The 9,868-nt window shown below is 36.0% G+C and overlaps 1 protein-coding gene across 1 annotated transcript; it reads right to left on the bottom strand.

Annotated features, from left to right (window-relative positions):
- Positions 1 to 1,446: 1,446 nt before the first annotated feature.
- LOC100377334 (UDP-glucuronosyltransferase 2B13-like) lies at positions 1,447 to 9,604 on the bottom strand. The gene is made up of 5 exons (XM_085496649.1): positions 8,210 to 9,604; positions 4,068 to 4,916; positions 3,113 to 3,332; positions 2,462 to 2,681; positions 1,447 to 2,196 (listed from the first exon to the last, which is right to left on the bottom strand). The coding sequence occupies exons 1-5, from the start codon at positions 9,602 to 9,604 to the stop codon at positions 1,980 to 1,982; spliced, it is 2,901 nt and encodes a 966-aa protein (XP_085352775.1). The 3' UTR covers positions 1,447 to 1,979.
- Positions 9,605 to 9,868: the final 264 nt, after the last annotated feature.

The following is a 9,868-nucleotide window of genomic DNA, read 5'->3' as shown; positions in this document are numbered from 1 at the left end:
CTAATGGTGATCCAACGCTAGGTGAATGAGACGTGAAAAAACATGAACGCCAAGAATGTAAACCACTGCTGCACCAAGACAGATCATAACAATACGACGCTTTGAAAGCCATTTGCTATATTATTTACGAAACATACGTGCTCACCACTAGCCGAAGCTGTTAATACTAACGATGTATATACAGGTCAAAACTAGGCACAATTGTTACATTTTAATAAAAAAAAATAAAACTATTCATGTGACTTTCATCTTGGTGACCCTCGTATTGCAACAATTGTTAAAAAAGTGCAGTTATCGCTTTCTTCAACACAAAAAATAACAACAATTACCATAATCAGAAATACTGCAATGTTAATCAGGCAACATTCGATTGAAAGCTTCAGCCCCGAGGTATACTGTGTATAACTGCATTTGAAAATGAAAAATACAAGTTCAAAAAATTGCTACACAATATTTACACTTTTTTTACAAAATATATTACACTTCATATACAGGCAATTACATTTCTGTTTTATCAAGGTATATTGTATGAAGATGGATTGGCACTCACTATTTAGGTGTTCGTGTTTGCCCCATTCACCTTCCCCTTTTAACATTGGCCGATTTCGATGAAACTTGGATGCGATTACTCGATAGCAATTAATGTAGTTGTACCTCTCACAACTAGGCTACTATGCGACCATTGGTTGCTTAGCAACGACTACGTTCTTAATAAAACTTATTTCCGATTTTTTAATTTTCCGTTGTTATTTATAAGTAAATATAATGTAAAAGTCAATTTTCTCACTTACAATAGTATTATAGTTGCTATACCCAGCCAATGGAAAACGAATTTAAAAAGTGATATCTTACCCGTGAGGCAGAAAGAGAATGTGACCTTCAAACTGTCAAAATATAAATGTCAACATTTTTATAACGATATGAAAACTAATTAATTTGAAAAAAAAGCATCTGCCTTAGACACTTTCAAAAGAACGGGATATGTGGGGCACGTTGAATGGCGGACAATTTGATTAAACGTGAAACAAATTGCGTAACTTTCAATACTCCAATAATATAATATAATATATCTATAATAAACTCCATCGCATTCTCGCAACAAATTCGTTTCTAGAACTCAACGAAAAGATTGTGACTCTGTGACCAGACTGACGATTTAGAATAGTTGTTGTTGGAATGTAAAGAAAGTAGAACATTTTGGGACTTTCAAAACTTTATGGACAAAAATCACGTTTATGGACATTGCATTTGGAAAGAAGGATGTTATGTTCAATACTATAAAGGGAATTCAGTCAAAGGTTTGTGGAAGCACTTAATACTACTTGGAAAATATGAATTGTACAGAGTAAGATTTAACAATCTCAAATCAAATTTTAATATTGAGAGTATAAACAAATAATAGACATAGAGAAACGTATATCAAAAACAAACCAACAATATGGAGAGTTTATAGATAAATGGGAGAAAGCTTTATTGTATTTTAAAATCGTACACTGATTTAAAAAATCTTTCTTTATCTGTCAATCTTTTGACCTTGTGTTTTGTAGTGTTTATATAGTTAAAAACAACTATGGTTTAGAATAACTTTGGTGTCATTTGAATGAATATTTACCTGGATATTAACGAAAAAATCGAAATTAAGTATGCAAATGGGATTGTTGATTAAAATTGAAACTAAAATTCCATAGTGCATACCTCTTTAAAAATATTAAATATGCTTATACAAAGTTTTGGTTTTTATTTTTTTAAGACATTAGTTAATTTCCCTTTGTCTGTCTTCTATGTATAGTATGTTTATCTATGTAATTATTGTGACCTCGCGTTTTTCTTTCTTTTTTGAGTTTTGTAGAGTTTTATAAAGTAGAAATAAACAATATTCTAGAAAAAAAAAAACTTCTATCAATAGCAAAAACTTTGTATGCGACCTTTATCTTGATAACCTTCTTATTGAAATATATGTTACTAATTACAGTTATCGCTTACTTTACAACGAAACAGATGACAAGAATTACCAAAATTAGAAAGACTGCAATGTCGATCAGAAAATATTCGACGAAACTAAGATTGAAAGCTTCAGTCCTGAGGTGTTGGCCGCCATGTTTGATGACGTATTCAATCCAGAATACAACAGTGTCACTTGCTGACATGGGTTTGTCTTTGTGTATAGCTGATATCTTCTTCGCATTCTCTTTATAACTGGGATGCAAAACGTATAAATTGTATCTTAAAAGCTAATACATATCATAAAGATATTGTATCAATATTATATAATAATAAAGTCATTTCTTTATTGGCAAATAACGCCTGAAACAAAGAATATATATATATATAGTGCTACTGAAAGTGAAAATATTTGTTCGTGTTGGTCATAGCTAATTTTTAATATCCTTTATTTGGCTTAAATTAGTTACAACTGATACAAACACATTTTTGCATGATGTGGCATAGTTTTTATATTTACCTGGGAGTGTTAATAACTTTAATAACAGCATCATAGAGTTCATCTGATGTCAGCGTGCTAATATTTAGGATAACTGCCATGCCTTTACTAGATACTCTGCTGAAAGTCTCATAGTGATCACCGTACAAAGGAAATCCTACCATTGGAACAGCATGATATATAGCTTCGTATACACCATTCATGCCGCCATGAGTTACAAAAGCTTTGGTGTTAGGGTGCCCTACAAGTTAAATTAGGTAAAATCAATACACTAAATTACATTACCCATCAGTTACTCCACAATGCAGTTGAAAATTCAATACTTATCAATCAATAATCCACATAGTGTGAGTTGTGGACTCTCAACACGATGGCCTCAAAGTAAAAAGAGTTTCATATATACATATTTATTGTCTGCGGTATATTTGGTCATTTGGGATTTCTTGGGCCCCCACACTCAGGGCACTTACATTATATTTGTATAACACTATATTTTAGTAAGAAAGTCTTCGCTTTCAATACAATTTCGAGAAAAAAGTAGCCACCAAAAATAAATTGTCTATGGCTATCTGATTTCAATTCATATTTGTTTTACTTTTCAATTATCGTAATGGTTTAGCTAGGTAAAATACTGTAACTACTATACATCCATATCTGAAATAACACACCTACCCAGTAAATCATTTTGAGGCATCCATTTTGTCAATTTGGTATTATTACCAAGAGTTGTTGGTGGGGGGCCATTATATTTCATGATTACTTTCTGTGGTAATCTAGAAAGCTCGGCGCAAACCAGTTCCGCTTTCTCGGGACAGAGTGCAAGATCCACCATCGAACCGAAAGAAAAAATAACAACCCCATGTCTAGCAGACTCCATAAACTCAGCCCACTCCTGCAATGGCACAACGTTTCATGTCAAAAAGAAAATATTTTGTTAAACGTGTTGGTTTGTACTAAATACGCGTTAACTCAAATAACGTGGCGGACGTTAAATCCTTGCCTAAAAATGCGTTGTAAAACAATGCGAGAGACGGTATATGAATGTTCAAATTGACAAAAGATCAGGTTCATTTGTTTAGCTTCAGTATTGGTCTTTCTCGTAAAACATACACTTCGACCAGTAATATCATCACGTGTAGAAGTATATTGTAGTACTTTGCGGGGAACACTTTCTTTTGTTTGTCACATGGCACTTTTTATTCATTTTAATTATGTATTGATCTGTATTATTTTCATGGCAAATAAACAATGCACGTCTCCATAACATCTACTGTAACCGTTCACTTCAATCCAATAAATAACAACCTGCAAATGGGCACTGGTTACTACTACTTAATCACGTGATCAGGGCATAGGTCAGTCAGTCAGAATGCAGCGGCTTGGTACATATATACATAGAATTTCTACTGATCAATGACAGAAAAAATGGATTAAATGGGCAAAACATAACAACAGCGCTCACTAACATGTTGAATTCAATAACAAATACTTAGTTCTTGATATTGTTTAGTTTTGTTGATATTGTTGACAAGTGCAAACTACTTTATGCTGCAAACAAATCAGTATCGTTCAAACAAAAATTTAGATGCAAACTGTTCGTGTGTTAGAAGTTGTTCTTATTACTTACATTTGTCAGAGGGGATGATGGTGAAGCTAATAAACCACCGAGAAATATTGTATTCGGCATTATTGGTCTTGAAAACTCTAATGCCCAGTCTACAGCAAATAATGTTATCTCGCTTTTTCCTGATGATGTCATCATATCCATTTCCGGTTTAATATCATACTTCAGTTTCAATTCGTCATAAGGAGCTAAAAACAGCAACCCATACATTGAATGACCGATTATACGGTATATAAGGTTACTTAATCTTTGACCAAAGTTCATGTTGTCAGAGAGTTCAGACATCATTGATGGGGCATATGCAATGGGGCTCGGCATATTGAGATAATATGCATCCATCATTATTATCGGTCGATTGGTTGATACAATGACAAACGGTAGATCTAGTTTTTGTGACATTAGGATTGTACATGAAGCAAAGTTGTCGATAAGTATAATATCAAACTTCTTTCTCTGTAAGCGTTGAAATAGTTCCTGGTTTTCGAGTAGTAACACACAATCTTCTACTAACGCATTATTCAAGATCATCATGTCCATAGGATTGAAGTCTCCATTTAGAGACTTTGTACGCACCTTGTCCAGCTTGGTCATAAGTTTGTTGTCCATAGCAGTGGTATATTTCTCAAAGTAAAGACTGTCTACAATGTGAGGTATCTTGTTCAGGACGTTGTTGTTTTCTCCTAACAGCATTGTAACATCGTGACCTTTGCTCTTTAAATGCTCACCGAGTTTAGCAAAGTATAGAAAATGACTTCCAAAGGGTAATCCCGGAAGAATCAGAATTTTGTAGCAAGACACACTTCCCACTAACACACACATCAGTGTTAGTAGTAAAAGCTCGTGGCTCGTCATCTGGGATCGTGCCATAGTACAATAGATATGAAGTACGTGGTACGCGATGACCGCAGTATATACTATGCACAGTATTAAATATACAGTGAAATACTGCTTACCAGTACAATTTACCTCACCTTGAGCTGTGTCAAGAAATGTAAACTCGAATACAGTAAACTATTGAACAATGGGTGGCAGATATCACGTTGGTTCACACATAAATATATTCAAAATAATGAAAAAAAAATACTGTGGCTAGAAAAATCCGGTTTAGGTTAAAATTAAAAGTAATACCAGCGTAAATGCAAAGTTCCTAGATCACTGAAATCTCGTACTCCCTCATCCGTAACGCGAGAATATAAATGAAATTTGTCGATGTGTCGAATATTTTGAGCGAACAGAATTTGGCCTGAAACAAAAACGGGTTTTTCAGATTCCAGAGATTCATACATAAATAATTAATTTTACCAAAATATCACTACTGATCACCCCCGGATCAGTAAAAACGGATAAGTGTCTAATCCAGTTTTTATATTCCTGGAGGAGTTTTCCAGCGTACAATTTTAGCGGAGTCAATCCATTATAAATTATCTCGATTCATCCTCCCTTTATATCCGACAACGGATTCTGGTGGTGAAGTGAGCAGCCTATCACAAGTGTTTAACTTTGACCAATCACAGTTCAGCCTCGTTTTGCCGCTTATATTTGAAACTTAGTTACGTAGTTTATGCCTAAATGTGTTTCCTTTCACGTTCCCATAGAGGGTATAAATACCCATGATTTCTGTTATATTTCATGTTTTACCAGTTGCCTCAGTACTCTATGTCAGTTTACTTCGTATTGCAATAAACCTATACTGTGTTTTTGCTAACGTAAACTACGCTCGTGTGTCTCTCTGTCGTTTATAATTGCCTTTAGCGTGAGCAGTAGCATTTCCACAAACTACTCTCCCACATCGATATAGTTGAATTTTCAGAAGCTCAGGTGTCAGTAGCCAACAGATCAACAGTGTAATAAAACTACACGATACTTCTCACTTGTTTTATATTATTGTTCCTGCCAATTCTCACAAAGTTTCGAAATGTTGTATATTATAGCTATTTGATTGGAGTCTTTTCAGCGTTGAGAGCATATTCACAATTTGTGTGCAAGAATCTTTCGAACAAAAACATGGAATGCAATAAATAGATACTCTCTATACTACACTCTATACCACTATCTGGGTAATATTGCATAATAATAATTCATATTTAAGAGGTAAATGACATTCATAATTGGAATATAAAATGATCACAGTTCAGATAACATACAATATTTCCACAATTAACATACACATCTATATTATATTATATTATATTATATTATATTATATTATATTATATTATATTATATTATATTATATTATATTATATTATATTATATTATATTATATTATATTATATTATATTATGCTTTTTGGTTCACGGGTAAAATAAAATAAAAGACGATCACGTAACAGTACAAAAACACCTTGGAACCCCGTAGGCAGGCCGGTGACACCGGTTCGCACTTAAGGGGGTACCAACCCCCCTGCCAAATTCCAAGGGAAAATCAAAACATTTAAAACACAGAACAAGTAACATAAAACATATATGCGCTGCTGTAAGTGTGTGCAATGATAGCCCACCAAGAGGACAAAACTCTTGGCTCCTGTGCGTGTGCTAAGTTTGTAAATACAATGATGTTCGTTTGTATCGATGTTTAACAACAAGACAAAGCAACTTCCTGCTTTAAATAGATCGTACCTGCCATGTTTACAGTAGAATGCGAAGTGTGTTATCCTCGATTTTACATAGTGCATCCTCTACCGTCCACATAATCTCAAATTCAGGCAGTTGGTTCATGATCCGGAAACATTCATATTCTGTTTCAAGCCTCGACTTAATACTTTGAATAAAAATGTCCAGAGGCTCACTCGATCCTTTGTTTTGCCTTTTATTACGACGGCTGACATGAATTGCAACCTTAGCCATGCACGCTAAGAAACAAAATAAACCTTGTGCCTTGCTCGACATAAAGTGTTTTGAGCGATGGGGTGGTAAAATAGTGAACCACCAAATCGGAATGCGAAAATCTGGTTGAAGCAGTCGCGACGCGATGTTATTAAAATAATGGAGTAAGGCGCTATTTGATGGACAATCATAAAAAATGTGTTGAAGTGTGTCAACTTCATCACAAAAGGGACATTTATCTGAATTGTTCAAACGAGCTTTGAACAGAAATCTCCCCGTTGGAAAGGCACCATGGACAATACGCCACTGCAGATCCCCATATTTGTTAATGACTGGTGTTTCATAGCAATCCTTGAAGTTGGGTTTAGCACTTTCAGGCAGACTAAGGATGTCCCGCCAAACAGTGTCAAGTTTTTGTAAGTGTTGTGTTATTGACTGGACACGTATTAGATATTTATAGATTGCGCCTTTTTCAAACTTATATAGTGGCAAATTTAGTTCATCAGAAAAGTGCAGTTCAAAGCTATGATGTGAAAGAGGTTGATTACACTTCCCATTCCCTTTGAAGTAGGTGTTGATAGTATCTTTCCATTTGGTAGGAATAGAATCGTGAATGACCTTGATACTGAGATGGAGAATACGCTCGGAATGGATTTTAATTTTATCCGACATATCAGCGGCCTCCAACCAAGTTTTATTCGTTTCTGATACCAAATCACATACTTTGGTTATTCCCGCGTCAACAAAATGTCTGAGCGCAAAAGGCTCATTTCGTATGGGATGTATGATGAGTGGGTTGTTAAACAGTGGCTCATTAAGAATATCAGTTACGTTATTATCATTGAACTTACGCACTTTCTCTACAGATTTCCAACACTGGAGGAGCTCATAATAAAATAATGGCAATCTTTGTAAAGGTGCTTTGATAGTGGTGCATAGAAGTTGACTTGCATATGACATATTGCTCGCTTGCATAAAAAAGTAGTCTGTGAACTTAAAACAGGGGTGGTCATGGTTATTATATAGATATCTTTGAATATAGGAAAGTCGCATAGTACTTATGCGTGTTGGAAGATGTGTAACATTTTGTCCACCTCTTTCCAAGGGGAGGTACAGTGTTGCAGCAGATACCCAATGTCGCCCTTGCCAAAAGAAGTCGAGCAGCATTTTCTGTACCTTCAGAACTACGTCCGATGGCGGCACAAGGCTATTAAAGCGATACATTAACTGCGATGAAATCAGATTATTAATGATAAGAGCGCGCGTTCTGTAAGACATGCTGTAAACAAAATGATTCCAGAAGTTGATCTTATTATTTACTTTTGCAACAAGTTCAGCCCAGTTCTGATTCGTATAAGTTAGATTATTCCCAAGATAAACACCCAACAGTTTCAACCCCTCGCTGTTCCATGTTATATTGAGAGGGGAGTAGGTGATGTTGCGCCAGCTACCTACCCATAACCCTTCTGATTTTTCGAGATTGATTTTAGAGTTTGACGCAAGCTCGTAGACATGTAACCAGCGACTTAGTAAGTTGAAATCCTGCTTGCGAGTTATGAAAAATTCCACGTCGTCGGCGTAAGCGGTGAGTTTAGAACGTTGGTTTTTGCTGTGAGGTATAACCAACCCTTCAATGTTTTCATCATTCCTAATTTTATGAAGTAGTGGTTCAATGGCAATTACGTAAAGGGCAGTGGACATTGAACACCCCTGCCTAATGCCACGGGCCACTGTGATGGGTGAAGTAAGGGCGCAGTTAACGCGGACCAGGGACTGGGCATTGGTATACATGAGGCGAATGTAAGAAAGGAAACGGTCACCAAAACCAAAGGCACGAAGCGTATTAAAGAGGTATCCGTGATGTATCCTATCAAATGCCTTTTCCTGGTCAATGGCAACAATAGCCAGGGGCGAGTTAGTTAAGTTGGCATAGTCAATGCTGTCACGAAGTAGATTTATATTGTCGTGAATATGCCTGTTTGGTATGCTGCAAGTTTGGTCTGGATGAATAATGCTGCCTAAAACACCGCGCAAACGCAATGCAAGCGATTTAGTGAACATTTTGTAATCGCTACATAACAGACTCACGGGTCGCCAGTGTTTTACGTTGGTAACGTCACCTTCTTTAGGGAGAAGAGTGACCACGGCCCTTGTGCAGGATAGGGGGAGCACATTTTCGTTTGTGGCAGCAGTAAATACATCGCACAGATCACTTCCAATGATATGCCAAAAAGTTTGGTAAAATTCGTTTGGTATTCCGTCGATACCGGGAGTACGCCCATGGGGAAGTAGTTTGACCGTGGCACTCAGTTCGTCAAACGTGATTGGTTTGTCAAGGTCATCACGATCTGTTTCATTTAGTTGAGGTAGCCCTTCAAGGAGGCTATTTTGAGCTTCAATGTCAATGTTATCAGGTGTATACAGGTTATTGTAAAAGGTGTGTATGATTTTCCGTATTTCAGTTTGATTTTCAGTAAGAGTATTATCCTGGTGCCTCAACTGAAAGATCGCCTTTTTGGTTCCCTTCTTTTTCTCTAACTGGAAAAAGAAGGAATTGCAAACATCACTTTCATTTAAAAACTGATGTCGCGCACGCGTAGCACTGCCTTTGTGTTCACGTTGAACAAGGCGTGCGAGAAGTTTTTTCTTTTCAGTGTAACTGTTTAAGAGCGGTGCATCGTGTGCAGTACAACGTTCGATGGTTTTAATTTCCATTTCCAATGCTTGTTTTTCGGTTTTGTATTTATTTTGTTTGAGTGTGCAATACTGTTGTGTGAGTAACTTTATTTTATTTTTGCCAATATCCCACCATGTCTGTATATTTATATAATTATTTCGAAGTGTTTGCCACTTCGCCCAAAAATCAGTTAAGATTGCCACATACACTTCATCGCGCAGAATTTCTGTATTCATACACCACACTGGACTTTTGTTTTTACTGTCACCAATGGCGATGTTGATGTGGACAAGGGAATGGTC

The sequence above is a fragment of the Saccoglossus kowalevskii genome, chromosome 3 (assembly GCF_978046115.1).
Source record: "Saccoglossus kowalevskii chromosome 3, keSacKowa6.1, whole genome shotgun sequence".
In the NCBI taxonomy this organism is placed as follows: Eukaryota; Metazoa; Hemichordata; class Enteropneusta; family Harrimaniidae; genus Saccoglossus; species Saccoglossus kowalevskii.
The sequence above is the reverse complement of the archived record's forward strand: the minus strand, read 5'-3'. Positions and strand labels throughout refer to the sequence as shown.